Genomic DNA, 16,384 nt, shown 5'->3' with positions numbered 1-16,384 from the left:
TCTAAATTATTTAAACTTAGTAGCAGACTTTTATCCTCCTATATACAGTACTATACAACCTCCCCCCACTAGATAGCATCCTTAGCCAACGCACTACTCTCCAGCGCAATAGCCTTGGGCCCAGTATAGCTGCCCTGACGCACGAACCAAAACAGGGCAATGAAGATAGTGAAGCCACCCGTGATCAAACACGTATAGTTCATGGTTTCGGCATCCACAGGCATCGAGAACGGGAAGCAGAAGATGACAATGAATACGATCATATACAGACAAGTGACCGTGTTCACCAGATACCCCGTAATCCCACTCATCCAGAACCATCCACGGGGGATGCCCTGACGGCCACGAAGCAGATGCGGAAGAATAGCAGCGGAATAAGACAGGGTCGTCAAGACGACGAAAGAGCTGACGAAGGCGCTGAATGCGGTGGAGTTACCGACGTAGATACAGCCGAGGATGATAGCGATCAAGCCGCAGACGAGGACCGAGTTGAGAGGGTTCTTGAAGCGGTGGTTGACTCGACCGAGGTAGCTGCTGAAGGGGGTAGCGCGGTCGCGGGCCAGTGTCCAGAGGACACGGCTGGAGGTGAGGTAGCAGCCGACGATGGCGACGAAGAGTGGCAGCATGGAGACGATGATGAGGCCGAGAGAGCCGCCGCGGGTGCCGGTGATTTGGAGGTAGATTTCGGTCAGAGGGAAGAGGTAGGGGGCTTCGAGAACAGCGTTCAAGTCGGTGATACCGTAGAAGATGACAATCAGGTAGATGAAGGCTGTGAAGAAGCCCATCACGTACTGAGCCAGCATGCCCAGAGGAATGTTCTTCCCCGGTTTGGGGACCTCCTCGGCCAGATGGGAGATGACATCGGGGGTGCCGACGGCGAAGGCGCCGTTGAGCATTCCCAGGCAGAAGACGAAGCCATCGCTGCTGTATCCGGCCTCGTTGAGCCAGTCGCGCCAGACGAAGTCGTCCGTGGCGTAGGGCTGTCCGTTGACGTGGGGCATCACGGCGCAGACAATGACGGTGACGAGGAAGCCACCGACGACGAGGAATCCGCCCAATGATTCGATCATGGGGAGGGCACGGTTGGCGAAGGCGACCAGGAAGCAGCAGAGGATGGAGCAGATCAGGTAGGCAATGAAGACGTGCCAGCGCTCGATGGTGTAGTCAGGGTGGAACAAGGCGTATGCGGACACGACCTGCGTGCCTAGAATCTGCGTCGTCGAAGCAGCACCGAAGATCCAGGCTAGGAAGTTCCACCAGCCGGCGAACCAGCCGCAGACGCGACCATATTTTCCTGCTGTGACGGATGCCCAGTGGTAGACTGTAGAGGTCAGTGTGTTGTTCTGAGTGTATGTATGGTGAAAGACGAACCTCCACCGGATGATGGCATGGACGAGGCAAGTTCAGCGAGAGATGCAGCGATGAACCAGTAGAAGAATGAGGCCGCGATCCTGGGAGAACATTAGTATTGACTTTGATATAAAATTGCTGTGGCAGTGGACATACATCTCATAGATCACACCGGGCGGACCTCCATCATAGATAGCCGTGACCTGGATAGTCGAAAGTATCAGTTATCAGACGGTCGGAGACAAGCAAATCTACAGGTGACGACATCTATCAAATAAGAACGATTGAAGAAGTCACTTACAATACTCCCACCCAAAGCAATCCAAGTGTTTCCACTAGTCAAAGCCAAACCACAAATGTTAATGAAGCCAAAATTGCGCTCGAGCTCCTGCTTGTGGCCAGAAGCGTTGATCGGCACATCCACGGTGGATGGACTGTCGGAATGTTGTAAGTCGGTGGCCACCACAGGATCAACCTGCTGCTTGGGCTCGTGCTCGAACTCCATCGTGCTCGTCGATTCCAATCTTCTCTTAGCACACAGACATAGAAAAAGACAGGGATGGAGAGATGAGTAGGAACAGATTATGTTTAAAGAACGGCCAGGAGCAGCAGCAGCAGCGGCAGCAGAAGAAAATTTTCCGAGCTAAAGCACGATTAATATGCAGGACTCAGAACCTAAATTGCCATTTAAATGAACACAGTTTTCCTGCATGACTGATCGTACGACGAGGGGGAAGAAACAGCCTGTCGCTAATGCATGCGCGATCGGAGGCCAAGAGGCACCGGTTGCCAACGACGGGACGCGATAATGGAATTGTGGATAGAACCGGTCTGTCCGGTCTGTTAGTCCCTGTTTAGTTCAATGCTAGTGGTCGGACCTGAAAGTTTAATTGATGCGTTGTTTTAATTGTCTGGATATGGACTTTGCCTGGAGGCAGGGATCGACATGGTTCCGGGGGTTCGGAATGCAGGAGACGGAGAGGAAGGAATTCGAAATTATGAGTCTCAATCTGATGATGAGCTTATCAATCAGGCACGAGATCAGATGCGATCGATCTATTATCCCTGCATAGCGGCTGATTGATATCAGAATCCTATGAAAAAGATGCTTCTACCTCTGGTTCTATTGTCATTGTGTTAGTACGATTGTTTGGGTCTTGATGCACCACCCACCAGAATGTGGATTGAACTGTAAGATGAACTGTTCTATTCAATGGACAGAACATAATCTGTGTAACGAGTCTACAGTATACAGAGAGCTGTGCTGGCCATGAGATCCGTTGCCCCGACACTCATTCAGACAGCAAGCCCTACATGGTTATCCCTTGCGGACAACTGGCGCGGGAGGTTTCGCCACATCATCTGCGACGGCGAACAAAGCTTATGAAGTTGAGTGAAGTGCCTGGAGCTGATCAAAGCTGTCTACTTACCCCTTGCCAAATACCACGACAGGTGGAAATGCTATCCGCATGACTAAAAGGTCATTGCAACTGTCAATCGTCGTCCTCCATCTTGCCTCTGTTTCTTGCAATGTCCTGATCTCGCCATCTTGATTCGGCTTAACGTACACTACTGCTGAAGACCCTATGGGCTACTATCCCCATTAGCTGTTTTTGATGACTACAGCTAGGAGAAAAGTCTGCTAGACTCTTATTTTCCAGGCGGTCATGAAGCATTTCCAGCTGCCAGCACCGCGAGAGATCACGCACTCACCACTCAACTCAACACAATACCGGTAAAATGGTAGCCAGCCACTTGCCTCGCCAAGCAGACCAATTAATCCCATAGCAAACTAATCAACCTGACACGAAGCTAACCATAAGGCTAGTCTATTGACAAAAAGAGGCCGGTCCGTTTCCACTACTAGCCCAAACCATCTCATATGACCGCGGGGTCTGCCTACAAACAAACCAAAGCAGCAGCACACAGCAACTACGTAGTACTTACCAACAAACCTAATCCCATCGACCTCGTATCACGACCCTCACAACACCACTCATCACTCACCAACATCACGAACCCACAGCATGTTATATCCGTGGACCACCAGCAAGCCAAGCAACCGAGGGCCGCCCGGACCGAACCCCTGAGCACAGATCATCCCGGGGCAGTAGTTAGTATATCCGCTTAGCCAAACCAATTTGTCACCGCAATCGGCCATCATCCGCGATAACTACTGAACTAGTTTACAACCACGCATGGAGTTAAGGAAAAAGTGACTCCACTCCCAGCCAGGCAACCCTGAAACTGAAGGAACGTGATTCGTCCTGCCTCATTGATTTAGATTTCTTTTTAACTTGCTGAAAACGCTGCGTAAGACGGACGCTGCGCTAGTGGAGTTCAAGTATCCTCCGCGGTGGGGATTGAGTGCGCTCCGACACGCTAAGATTGAGACTGGTTGAAGTTTAATTCATTGCTTTTGGATTCTGGACCTCGTCGATTTTGTGTTTGGTTTTCAAATTGGTCGGATGGTCGGATGTTGGTTAGCGAGGGTTGGGTCTAGAGCACAAGGCTGTAGGGAGGAGGGAATAAGGCTTTGTAAAATGGGCATTGGTTTTGCGATCGTGGAATTAGACTAGCTGTCTGCAGCTAGAGAGAGGATTGTTTCGGTTAGCTGGTGGTTTCAACAGGTGTAGGGATGCTAATTTGCTCACGGCATGAAACATTGGCTGTCTTTGACATCGGGTAAAGGATGCTTGAGCAGGGGGTCAGAAGATATTTCAGCCCAGAGGCACTAGACTTGGATCCCACAGATGAACGCCTGCCTCCATATCACGTCCCTGGTATGGTGTGCTAGTTTAATACTAGCACTCATTGAAACCTAACCTGTGCCTAGCTTACCAGCACTTATGATTCCTTGGCCTGTCTCAGAATGGAAAAGACACTGGGAAAAGCTAGTAATAGAAGCCGTGAACGATAGACATACCATCATAGTAATACATTTCACTTTCCTACTCTACGTCCTGAAAACACTATATATCTGTTTCTGATCCACCTGGACCCAAAAGTTCTAGCATAGTATCCATCTGCAAGAATATCAGCAAAATACAAAAAGCACGTCTATTCAGAACTTCAATTTCTTACATGTGTGAATGAAGAGAAAGGCACTGTCGAAGTGAGATCACATTCTTCACCATGCCAGCCCTTCCACGCCGAAATTGCACATAACCTGACGAATGTACTCTTTTGCTTTGGACCCCCCGGGCTGGGGTTGCTCCATGAACAGGAGAACAGGTTGTGGGAAGCTCTGGATAAACATCGAAGTTGTATCTCTGGTTCAGACCTGGTCTTCTCAGTGTGAATCTGGGGGAGGAAAAAACATAAGAATCAGGAGGTTGACGTTTACTTTCGTGATGGAGAATGTACTTGCGGTATCTGTAGCAATCCTTCAATATGCATAGTCCTCATCAAACATTACCCCTTACTCAACATTCGATGTCATATTCGGCTGGATATATATATATGTCCAGCTCGTAGCAATCTGAAGGTTAATACGCTGAAATAGAAGTCTTGGTCAGATGCTGATGATGTTCATGTTTATATATGGTGTATCCATTGGTTAGAGAGACACTGGCTTCTCAACCTAGTTACGAGATCCGCGTCTGTTTGGGATATCAGTCTGTCTGTCTCGAGCAAGGCAAGTAGGAGGGGCTGCGATTCGAGTGATATGAGACACGGTTGGTAATTCCTTGACTGTCTTTGCTCTATGGGCCCTATATAGATGGCACTATCTGGTAGCTTATCGCTCATAGTAGTTGGGTTGAGGATATACAGGTCTGATTCGAAATGAGTGATGAGATTGATGGCATTTTCGTCCTAATGATGAGTTGAGATAGAGGCAGTAAACATGAATAACTTGCAATATCTCCAAATGATTAACTTGCAGTCTTGCAGCTCAGTATAGACACTGTGACTAGTCGGCTCGTACATCCAGAGTGATTGACACATGTCTCGCTGGAGACATCACAGCGACGTCTTGGATAAGCGATGGCTTGACAAAGGAACAGAAATATTATGTGAGGGGCTGTATTGATCTGAGGTGGGCAGGTGAAGACGTTCAAGCCCAAGTCAAGCAGAATGGCATGTGAATGAATCCTTTTCAATGGGTACTACAATAGGCCAGTCGAGACAGTGGTGCCATGGCAGCTATTCTGCTAGTCCTACTGACATGTGAACGGACGATGCCTGCCTAGAAGCTATCTGAAGGACTATATCCGATAGTTTACCACCTTTTGGGCAGAACACAGCGGCGTCATCGAAGATCGATATTCATGATAGTCTAGACACCCAACATCGTGCACGTCCCGATGGATAACAGCTTTGGTCATCACCAGCGCGCCATGCGTCCTGGCATGGACTATGACCTCTTGCACACTCTATATGACTTGTCGCAGGTTATCAAAGAAGACATACCCGCGATAGCCCCGGGTTCACACGTGTCAAAAGCTAGAGACAGCCGGATGTGTAAACTATTTGGCCAGAACGATTGGACAAGTATCATCCCCGGCAGATGAGCAGCATGTGTCCGGGCAGGCCCGGAGCAGGCTAGCTGCAGGATGCGGGGTATATACACACCCATCAACTGGCACCGGGCCTTGAAGCTTATAGCGGTGACAGCTGGATGTAAGACATCATTCTTGGACGGAACAGGTCAATGCTCATTGAACCTGACCTGGCTGGATGCCGGTATGCTTACTGCCTTGGTCCCGAGCCCATAGCCGCCCTCAGATGACGCATGGATTGCATACTGGACGGCCGACACGTGTCCGTCTGCCTGCGCGTCCGGATGCGTGCAGTTCTAGCTTGTAGACAAGGCACGGCCAGAGTCGGAAAGTCGACTATGTACACTTCGTATCGACAGAGACCGGAACAAAGAGGGGGCGGGAGTTCACGCGTGACTCAGTATGGCTGCAGAGACCCTAGTTGGCAATCTTCCGAGCGCAGCGGTCCTTCTTTGTCAGGCTGACCCTACTCGGCCCGGTCGTTGGCCTTTGTGGCTGAGGAATCCATGCTTGACTCCATTGACGAGGATGAATGTCAGTCAGTCAGTCAGGTCAGCAGATGTGGACGATGGCAGACTGCGGGGTTCTTCCGATCTTATCTCCAGATACCAGGTATGCAGCAGAGGGGATTCCAGGATGTGTGTATGTACTCGGCCGATAGGTACTCCACCGCACTAGATCATCAGCATTGAAGACAGAACAACTCACCGTACGGTCGGTAGGTGCATGGGTGCTCAACTCAAGTGCAATGTATCCATCTGTATCTCAAAAAGAGGAACACCGTAGTGATGTCACTTGAGGCAGCGCTAATGGCGGCCAGACGCGGCTGGCGAGTGTCTATCATAGATGGAAGAGGGGCTGCAGCGAGAATCAAAGAAAAGGTGAGTGAGGGGTAACTGGAAATCACCCCGCCATTGACGCTTTGGGCATCAACAACAAGCCGTAGAGCAGGACAGCCATGTCTAGACTATCACCTATGTGGACTGTAGACCCTCTGTTAGTTAGTGTAGTTAGTATTCACCGGTCGCCTGCCGGTCGCCTGCAGAACAAAGCACGCCATTCTGCCAGTTGCCCCCAGCTGAGAGAAACTAGATCGAGTGGATTGGAGACTACGTAGATGGTTAGCAGTAAGTTAGTAGTAGCCACCGCCACAGCAACAAGTAACAACACTAATCCATGCCGGTCACGAGACAGATCCAACGCCTGAGGAAACCAACTCGGACTAGTGCTTCCGCGTCAATTCAAAATAGTCGATGCTTGACAAATCCAATATGATAATCCACGGCAAAGAATAGGAGCTCGCCTATGTATCTATCTACCCTCGTTTGCCGCCGACACATCCAGCTCGATCTCGATCTCGATCTAGATCCCGCCTCCTCGGTTGCGGGAATTTACTGTATGTCTTCTGTCAAAGAATCACTGTTATGTCCGAAGGCGGCGATACTGTTGCCATCATCGGAGTAGCGGGGCTCTCGTGGCATTCGTGGCGGGGTAACTAAGAGAGTATATTCTAGAGAGAGACAGGGATGTGCTGATGAGTTGGTCTTATTCTTAACCTTCGTTTAAACAATAGCATGTGATGGTATCTGGTATGGAAACAAGAGATGTTTATTTGTTTTGTAAGTATACAGGCAGTATTGACGGTGTCTAGAATTACTGCATTTGTCCATCTAGCACTGCTATTAGAAAGATAGAAGTACCTATAATGTTACCCTACAGCATTTCTATACTCAGACACTAATTCCAGTAAATACATATCCAGTTTCAGACCATCCAATTATACAAAGACTTGTAGTACTTCACTTCTTATCTCCCACAACTCAAGGAAAATATATCCACACCATACCTCTAGTCCCTAGCGAATCCTTCCCAACTTACCACCACTGCAGCCCAAAACCTTCCTTCCTCGCTCCTTCAATCCCATTTATCGCCCGCTACTAGCTAGCTATCTACCTATTACCTCACCACCATGCCAGAAGCTTCAGCACAGATACCTCAAGCAACCGTGCGCCATCATCAAAGCACACACCTTCGTACTTTTTTTTTGACTTCCCGAGACGATGGGTAGTAGATTGGGCAGGACAAAGTAGGTTTTGATAGCCAGCCTTATTCGTATAGCTTTAGGTTTTTACTTCGCTTGGGGGGAGCACGGAAGGGAAGTTTGAGGCTCTGGGTGCAGTGATCAGCATATTGATTTCAACTAGTAAATAGCAGGTTGTTGTTTGGGTGCTAGATTTAGCTTTGGTACTTTGTCCGTCAGGGTGGTTACTATGCAGTGGTGTATGGTGTGTGGTGAGGAAGGGGGGGGGGGTAGGTTTGAATTGTGTACAATCATGTAGGTTTAATTAACTTGGGGGGGCTAGAGTGCGACTGCTACTAGTCATAGTACTGCTTGTGTTTATTTTAGGATTGAATAACCATCATCTCTTTAATAATATCCAGTAGTACTTGGACGAGACCTAATCGTTTTGCTACCAGTTCATGTCCAAGTTCAATGTTGGAGGGGTAACGGCTCAATCTTAACTGTATATATTTGTGCTCCGCACCGTTAATAATGCCAGTGCATATATATGCACAAGTGCAAAGTCCCCTGCTTGGTTGATATGGGTTACTATGCAATCAAATGGAGAATAAATTGAAATTAGAGTGTATGCCATACAACGCCCAAACAAGCAAGGTGAACGTTAATCCCACTCCAATGTGAAAGGACGATGGGAGCCAACCGATCTAACCCGATCAGGATCCGGATGCATCGGATGAAGCAGCGACCCAATAATTGGGCTGCAGTTCTGCAGCGGACTAAAATCTCCTGGTAATGGTCACACAAAGAACACCTAAAAACAAAAAGAGATTATCATTTTATTTGGCATGCGTATCCTCAAGACGAATTAACGAAGATGCTGTTTCACCGTTAGAAGAAACAACAGCCAAGCGACATACGTATACTCGACTCTATTTTAAGGTTGTAAACAACAAACAAACATCCACGAGTGGTGCGGAGTCAACCCAACAACTGAACTAGACTACGCGGTCTCAAGTCTCCATCGCAAACATTGGTTCGCTGCCCCGGCACTGCCTATCTACACTCTACAGAGGACTGGGCTTATCTTAGGCTGGTCTGGTCGGCTCGGCTGTGTCGAGTAAATTTAGTCTAGTGGCAGTGAGTTGTGGCACGTATGCACATCCACTCTTTACTGATCACTGATCGTATCATGTGTACGGTTGGCCCTGGCCCAGACATCCACCGCCAGTGATCTTCGGATCATCGTTGTTCATCGCCCCGAATTTTTGCCTTCGAGGGGCGGCCGAGCAGGCAATTCCTCGGTGAGGGGCAATTCTCGGGCACGGAGGCTTCGACGAGTGTTCGATGAGATTGCCTGTTCGGGTGGGATCGACGTTGAGCTGTCAGTCCGGCTCTGCGCTGAACCGTGGTTCGGGGTTGGGGAGGGTGTCGGGCTACGCGGATATGGTAGGGTTTGGAGATGCCGAGAATTAACCACGTCTCCTCCTCGTGTGGTTGAGGATGGGGGAAAGGGACTCGTATACAGTATGGTTCCCGCGTTATTATTGATAGGGTGACTATGATTGGTTGGCAGTTCCCAACCGTCTGAAGAGCGTTGTTTTTGTTTTGCTCTGTTCGTATGGAAGCTCGATAAGGGGTACGTATGGGTTCATCTCATGATGGAGGGATGTACCTGGTTGCTGGGAAAGGGTGATCAATCCCATCGGTCTCCTAATCTGATGGATCGACTGTTCTTGATGCTTAGCTTGGCGCTTAAACACGGAGTCGCCTCAGTTATCAGTTCCTAACGCAGGAGCCTGCTCTGGGTTACATCCGTGTTTGATGTCTACTTAGCGGTCGATCCGGCGAAGCGCTTAAGCGGCCTGCTTCACGATCGTATCGAATCGCCTCGAAATTGAGACGCAAGCGCATTTTCCAGGCGCTTCCATATAACGAACAGCGGTTATAGTTCCTAACTTGCTTGAATCCCTGCTCGAAAACAAAGCCATCGTCGTCATTTCCTAAGCTGGACAAATGAAGCAGCTAGTATTCCTGGATGCCACTTTGGAGCCAGGGAGGAATCCTGGGTAGTCAGGTACTAGGTACATCCTGCCACCGCCTCGCACCCGGTCTAGAGCTGCAGCGGCAGGGATGTGCCTTGAGGATAGTTCACGGCCAGGCTGTACGGTGCATGTAAGTCCGCGGATGTCTTACATCCTGAGCTGCACGTCTGCACCAACCAGCAGGCGGCCTGTCAGTAGTGGGATCCTCTGCCGATTTAGACTCACCGTAGCGGCTGCTAGGCTAAGGCCGACTAGAATATTCGAGGCGGGTTTCAGCTGGGTATAGCACCAAGTCGCACACCGGGGCAAGCAATCAAAATACTGACTTGCCTCGGTCGTGTGCCGCCGTGAATAATTTGACAGGCCCAAATCCACGAAGCCAGTCCAATCATCACGGCTTCAATAGTCAGGCGGCATCCACCACGGGCGCAAGGGGAAGCCGAAGAAAGTCGACAGCGGCAAGTCAAAGGCTCAACGGCCGAAATGCACGGGAAGCGCTAACCCGAAGCGGTACCGAAGGTGTCTACACGCGACGCGGTTTGTTGTATCTGTTACATAATCTGCTCGAGGCAGTTTGCCCGACAAAGACACCAAGGCATGAAAGTTATAGTGCACAGTAGGAGAGACGCCCTGGAGAGGCGACTGGTTCGGGGACTGTCCGTGCTGGCCTGGAGGGGCACTGACCAATGGCAACGTGGCAAGTCCATTTCAGCCAATCACAGTACAGCGATAACGAGCTGCAGGAGGACTCCAATCCGGAGGCGAGGTTCAAGGGATCCACCGACTTTGGGAAAAGCGGTTCTCCAGCTAATTGGTTTCCACTCCCACCGGTGCAAAGGCCCCATTCTGAGCAGCCATCCATCCAATCCAACCCAAACCCAGTCCATGCTTTCCGTTCCATCTCATCTCCCCTTCACCACCCTGTTTCTTATCCGATCGGATTGATTGGCACGGGAGAGCAGTCGGACACAACGGTCGGTCTGTCACCGCCAGAAAGACGTTGGACTTGATGGAGTCTTGCTTGCAAGGGGATGAGGATAACAGTGGATGTATGTGTGGATATGTAAATAGTAGTAGTAGTGTAGTAAGTAGTAACTGCACACTGACTCTCCTTCCCGTGATCATTGGGAATAGGATAGACCATTCCTAGTACTTCCGAGGCTTTGGGAAGGGAACACCCATGTACACAGTAGTAGTAGCAGTGGTCTCGTGAACTCTTCCTAAGAGAGCAAGTCATCGCGGTCAAGGCGGCCAGTGGGTCTTACCTCGGGTGGAGTCCGCTTGCCAATGAGAAGCCACCCTATTTTGATTTGATGGGAGATTCACCGGTCGAGCGTTCCGTGGTCTGTAGCCGTCGCTCAGAAGCGTGTCTCTGTCTCTCTGTCTGTGTCTGTCTCTCTTTCAGCTGCTGCCACTATTACAAAGTAGTCTATCCGATGGCGGTTGGAGTCCGCGTTAGGTGTCCGCTTTTTTTAATGGAGAAGCGGACCCTCATTCATGATTAATTGTGGTACCTTGCCCGGTAGACTCCCGTGCTTACAGCAGAGTGAGTGATATTGGCAGTTGGTGGGTTTGGAGAAGGGGAGAATAATGGGGACAGATGTGTACATCGTGAGGAGTAGTGGGGGGAAGAACAATGGAGATGGCTCAAAAGGGAAAGTTATCAGATGCGGGCATTAATCCATTTTCGATGATGATACCGTGTTCCAAGTCTTGTTGCCACTAGACCGGGATGCATACTTGATTGCCTCAGGGTCGAGAGTTGGAAAAGGATGATACAAGGTTGACTCTGGGCCGCCCTGTGCATACCGCGGGGATGAATGAATCATCGATGAGCGGTATGGAGGGGAAAAGATACGGAAGATCCTCGATCGAAGGAATGCCCGGTGCGGGTGGGAAGCAAGAGGCGGTCAAGAGAGAGCAGGGGGGAGAGTATCCATGGTTGTTGTCATCATGACTTTCGGCGGAAGGGGGGGAAGGAATGAATGGATATCGAGTGGTAGTGACTGGTTGGCGATGCAGCCATCCTCCAGGCTGGATATTACTGTGGACGGGCAGCAGGTAGTAACACCGCATTTGTCCATCCCACCCACCCGGTACAAATGTCATGAATCTGCCAAGAACCGGGCAGAAGTAGATAGATTGGATGTATTACCTTTATTTTCATTTTCATATGACTATCACGGAGGAATTGCCGGTGTACAGGGTAGCGAGTAGATTGCATCTCTCGTCATCATTATCCCCCATCATAATAATACCAACTATTAAGACAATCGGAAACACCCAGCAGAGTAACACTCCGGCGTAGTATCCGATATTCGTCTAAATCCCGGCTTTGGAGATTATCTGCTCTTTCTCAGGGCGGCCTCGGTAAAATGCCGTGCTGGTTTGGGGTTAGTCTAACCTGAATCCGTCCGATCTGCTGTTACGGATTGGTAACGCCGGACGATCGGGGAGTCCGTCCAGTTCCAAACAAATCTCCTGGATTTTCCCTCCAGTCCTCGGCTACGGATTCGTCAGGGGAAAAACAATGGTTAGTCGAGTAAGAAATGAGTATGGGAAAAGGAAAGAAACATGAATAAGATGAACTATCAGTAGGTCACGATCACATTCTTATGACATCTTGCAGGGCGAAAGGGGTGAGGAAGAGAGGAGAATATTATCCGAAGAAGCAAATAAGATCCCAAAAAGTAAAGTAACATTCAAGTCGTAGGAGATACATCCAGTAAAAGTAAAGTAATAATATTTTCCCCTTTGTTACTTACTTACAGTGTAGGGTAGGGAAAGTAACTTCAGTCAGTCATCGTCACGATCAAGCGTAACTTTCTGGGAGTGTAAGGTCGCCTCCGATCCTCCAACGGCTCCACTCCCTGCCTTTCTTCGGGACTTTCTAGCCTCAACCTAAGCCGCCGTCGGAACTACCTATCGAGTCCAAGCAGACGAGACTGCGCTGCTCGTCGGGTTAATTTAGCGTGTTCAAGGATAATGATAATTATTATTATCATCGGGGTCTCCATCCACTAGCGCATCTCCACAATGCATGGCAAAAAAATCGCCCATTCCCTATTGCCCATTTCCCATTTTCCACCCACCCCCCATCCCCGTCCGGCGGATGCCACTTAATAATTCATCCATTCCTGCTGGGAGTGCCTGTAGGAGTAGAGTCTCGCTCTCTTATTAGTAGCCCTTCATCGCCCACCATTATCACCTGCTTCTCCCCCTTCCCCTTCACTCGTCCCGATTCGTTTCGAGTACCACCCACCCACTACTTAACTTATTTATCATCTCACTATTAAATCACTTACTTGAACATCCCCCCCACGCGGTTTGCTTGTGCTGCAACCCGATTCCCTGGATCGATCCTCTCTATATCGCCTATCTCCAGATCCCAGCGTCATCGCGAACTTTATCCCACCACTCTCCCGCTTGCCACTGCGATGCGCTTCTGGTTCCGTCCAGCTACTCTGTCAATGGCCATTAACTGATCTAATCCTCTCTGGTTACTGTTGGCATCATAACCCATCGATTCACTCGACACCTTACTGAAAGCGATAATTCATAATTCCCTCAACATCCGCTGCTATTAGTACTTGGTCTACTGTCACCTTATCTTCCACTTTTGACTTCCATCCTCTCAACTACTCTCCACTCTACCAACACTTGATAACCAACATATCCTCCACACCTTCTACCCAAACTCTTTCTCAATAATTCAACACCTGATATCATCTCAAATGGCTACCCACGTTGTGACTGCGACTACTACTGCCCCTGCTTTTACTGGCAAGCAAATCTCCGTCTACGGCCATCCCTCTCCTGTCAACTCGGCCGAGACCTCTCCCGCAAATAACTCTCCTACCTCTCCTCGCTATCAGCACTTGCCGCTTCAGTCGAAGCAACTTCGTCCCCTCAAGGGCCCTCTCTACGTTCCTGCTGCCTTGCGCCCGACTGAGCGTCCCCAGAAGGCCTCTTCTCCCCCGACTCCTCCCCGCAGCGTTCACGGTTCTCACGCTTCTCTCGACAGCCTGAACGAGGGCGAAGTTGGTGCACCTGTTACTCGTCGTTCGACCATGGAGAGCTACAACAGCGGTCCTGCTGTCAGCAAGCTGGCAGAGGATGAATGGATGAAGAATGAGCACCTGGGTGAGGTCACTGGTCTTCCCACTCGTGATCATTGGAAAGTAAGTGAAACCACTTCTACAGTCCCTTTGCCCTTTGCCCCTGGGTGGACGCGTCTACTATATAGTGTTGTCATGGCGCAAGCCAAGCTCCGGGTCGCGCCATAATTGCGTTGCGCGATATCGCGTGATCGCCATGACGACATCCAGGCAGCCTTGCAACAAGATCCCCTTGCAAAGAAGCAAAAATGAACTTGTGCTAACCAAACCTCCCCAACAGGCGGACTCTGCTTCCCCCAACTGCGACTCTCCCACCTGCCGCTCCTCTTTCGGTCTCTTCCTTCGCCGCCACCACTGTCGCCATTGCGGCCATGTCTTCTGCTCTTCCCACACTCCTCATGTCGTCCCGCTCGATCAGAATGCTCGCTTCCACCCCGATGGAGTTCCCTCCCGTGCATGCGACCTCTGCTGGAGCGCCTACCAGCGCTGGGAGGAATCTCGCACGGAGCGTCTGAGCAAGATCCAGAGCCTGCTCGATGCTCAAAGCAGAGCCTCCGACAGTGACAATGAAGAATACAATACCGCCTCCGACCGCTCGGATATCTCGCCGGACGAGAATGCGAAGCCCGCCCTGACCGGAGTGTTGGCCCAGAGCACCGAGATCGCTGCCAGCGTCCCTCGTGGCTGGAACTGGAGCACTTTTTAATATATTACGACAACTACGGCTGATGAACAACACAACATGTCCATACCACCAATGTCCATTGACACTATGACATTGGGAAGCAACTTCACTTCATACATACCTGTTTTAGAACATACTTTCTGTCGCTTTTCGCTTCTGTTTTACACCGTCTGGGTTTGTCTTCTCAACGGTTTCGGTCATTGCTTGGAGTTTGCTCGGGTGAATTGCGGATTAATGGCTAATGGGCTTTACGGGCGTTTGATCTTTCTATTTGTGAGCTGCGACAGATCGTCGACAGAGATGCGGGGGGCTTCTTTTCTTAATCTTGTTCTCCTTTTACTACTCAGGATACCCCGTCATGGTTGCTTATGCGCGGCGATCTCTTTGTTGGTTCCTTGTTTTTCGCTTCAGTGTGAAGTTTACTTTATGAGCCGTGGAGTTTGACATCATCATGATATGCAATAGACTTCTTCAACAACCAACCAACCAACCCTCTATCCACGTAGCTGTATTACCCACATGTAGATCTATCCTCTTAACATCCCTTCAATACATATACTATATAGTATATACACACGACTCCACCAATCTAAGAAGACCCAACAGACACTCTCCTCCACATCCCCACATGCTCAATCCCTTCCTCATCCCACCTCCCCAACGCCTCATCCGTCTCAAACCCCAACCTCTTATACATCCCCTCCACCTGCACCTGCGCATGCACCAACACCAACCCCTTCCACTCCCCCTCGACCCCAGCAACATCCCTAAACGCCCGTTGAATCTCCCCCGGGTTCTGCGCCGCCCATTTTAGCGCCTCATCCACCAACACCCGTCCCAGCCCATACCCCCTCCACTCCTTCACCACCGCCACCCGTGTCAGTTTCACATACGGCTCGCTTTTCAGATCCCATTTGGGGAGACTCGATGCTGTTTCAGGGTGCGTGAGGATCTCGTGCGGTGCGTGGGGTGGTGGCACGAGACGGATAACGGCCACGGGCGTGGGGGTGGTTTCAGCGTCTTGGTGCTGTGCGTAGACTACCCATTGCCAGCTGCGCGGATCGTCCGAGTCGATTTCACCGTCCGGCGTGCAGTTCTGTTCATGGATGAAGACGTCCCGGCGGATGAGGAGGGCCGTGGTTAGGGGGTCCGTGGGGGTGGTGAGGGTGGTTGTTGGTGGGGGGACGGTGAGTGGTGGATTGGGGGAGGGGCCGGGGGGTGGGATGAGGATTGTGGTGAATGTTGGTTGTTTGGTGGTTGTAGACATTGTGTTTGGAGAGTGTGAGGGTGGTGTTTCAAGGAGGTGTGGAGGGAGTTGGTGAGATTGTAGGTGGAGGGAATTGTGTGGGATGGGGGATATGCGGGTTTAAGTATAGATCGGACGGAGATGCGGAGATAAGGCCTATTCCAACAATTCATGTGCCTCGTGTTTGGTTGTACATGATAGGGTTGGGTATGTTTGCCATATTACTTACTTACCTTTTGTGGTATATAGTCTTAGTGATGGAGATAGGAGGATAGATATAAAAATAATTATTTGTTTGGTAATTGGTTACTTCATCTGAATGTAGTTCATCATCTCAGTTACTTAGTTATTATCTCCTCCGATAACCCAACCAAACAATGCAAACATCAAGTTTTCCTTTTCCATCGCATCGCATCGC

The 16,384-nt window shown here is 50.0% G+C and overlaps 5 protein-coding genes across 5 annotated transcripts; 2 read left to right on the top strand and 3 right to left on the bottom strand.

Moving 5' to 3' along the window:
• Positions 1-68: 68 nt before the first annotated feature.
• Positions 69-1,855, bottom strand: AKAW2_21017S (uncharacterized protein; the record flags this gene model as incomplete). Its single annotated transcript, XM_041685795.1, has 4 exons — positions 69-1,321; positions 1,372-1,451; positions 1,507-1,553; positions 1,652-1,855. The coding sequence occupies 4 exons, from the start codon at positions 1,853-1,855 to the stop codon at positions 69-71; spliced, it is 1,584 nt and encodes a 527-aa protein (XP_041539843.1).
• A 2,467-nt stretch (positions 1,856-4,322) lies between these two features.
• Positions 4,323-4,758, bottom strand: AKAW2_21016S (uncharacterized protein; the record flags this gene model as incomplete). The annotated part of the gene is made up of 3 exons (XM_041685794.1): positions 4,323-4,376; positions 4,435-4,653; positions 4,717-4,758. 3 exons carry the CDS (start codon positions 4,756-4,758, stop codon positions 4,323-4,325), a joined length of 315 nt encoding a protein of 104 aa, XP_041539842.1.
• A 5,845-nt stretch (positions 4,759-10,603) lies between these two features.
• AKAW2_21015A (uncharacterized protein) lies at positions 10,604-10,927 on the top strand (the record flags this gene model as incomplete). Its single annotated transcript, XM_041685793.1, has 1 exon — positions 10,604-10,927. The coding sequence occupies one exon, from the start codon at positions 10,604-10,606 to the stop codon at positions 10,925-10,927; it is 324 nt and encodes a 107-aa protein (XP_041539841.1).
• Positions 10,928-13,651: 2,724 nt separating this feature from the next.
• AKAW2_21014A (FYVE zinc finger domain-containing protein) lies at positions 13,652-14,741 on the top strand (the record flags this gene model as incomplete). The annotated part of the gene is made up of 2 exons (XM_041685792.1): positions 13,652-14,098; positions 14,316-14,741. The coding sequence occupies 2 exons, from the start codon at positions 13,652-13,654 to the stop codon at positions 14,739-14,741; spliced, it is 873 nt and encodes a 290-aa protein (XP_041539840.1).
• Positions 14,742-15,309: 568 nt separating this feature from the next.
• Positions 15,310-15,987, bottom strand: AKAW2_21013S (GNAT family N-acetyltransferase; the record flags this gene model as incomplete). The annotated part of the gene is made up of 1 exon (XM_041685790.1): positions 15,310-15,987. The coding sequence occupies one exon, from the start codon at positions 15,985-15,987 to the stop codon at positions 15,310-15,312; it is 678 nt and encodes a 225-aa protein (XP_041539839.1).
• Between the last annotated feature and the right edge of the window lie 397 nt (positions 15,988-16,384).

Source organism: Aspergillus luchuensis, chromosome 2, assembly GCF_016861625.1.
Source record: "Aspergillus luchuensis IFO 4308 DNA, chromosome 2, nearly complete sequence".
Taxonomy (NCBI): domain Eukaryota; kingdom Fungi; phylum Ascomycota; class Eurotiomycetes; order Eurotiales; family Aspergillaceae; genus Aspergillus; species Aspergillus luchuensis.
Note: the sequence above shows the minus strand (reverse complement) of the source record. Positions and strands in the feature narration are given on the sequence as shown.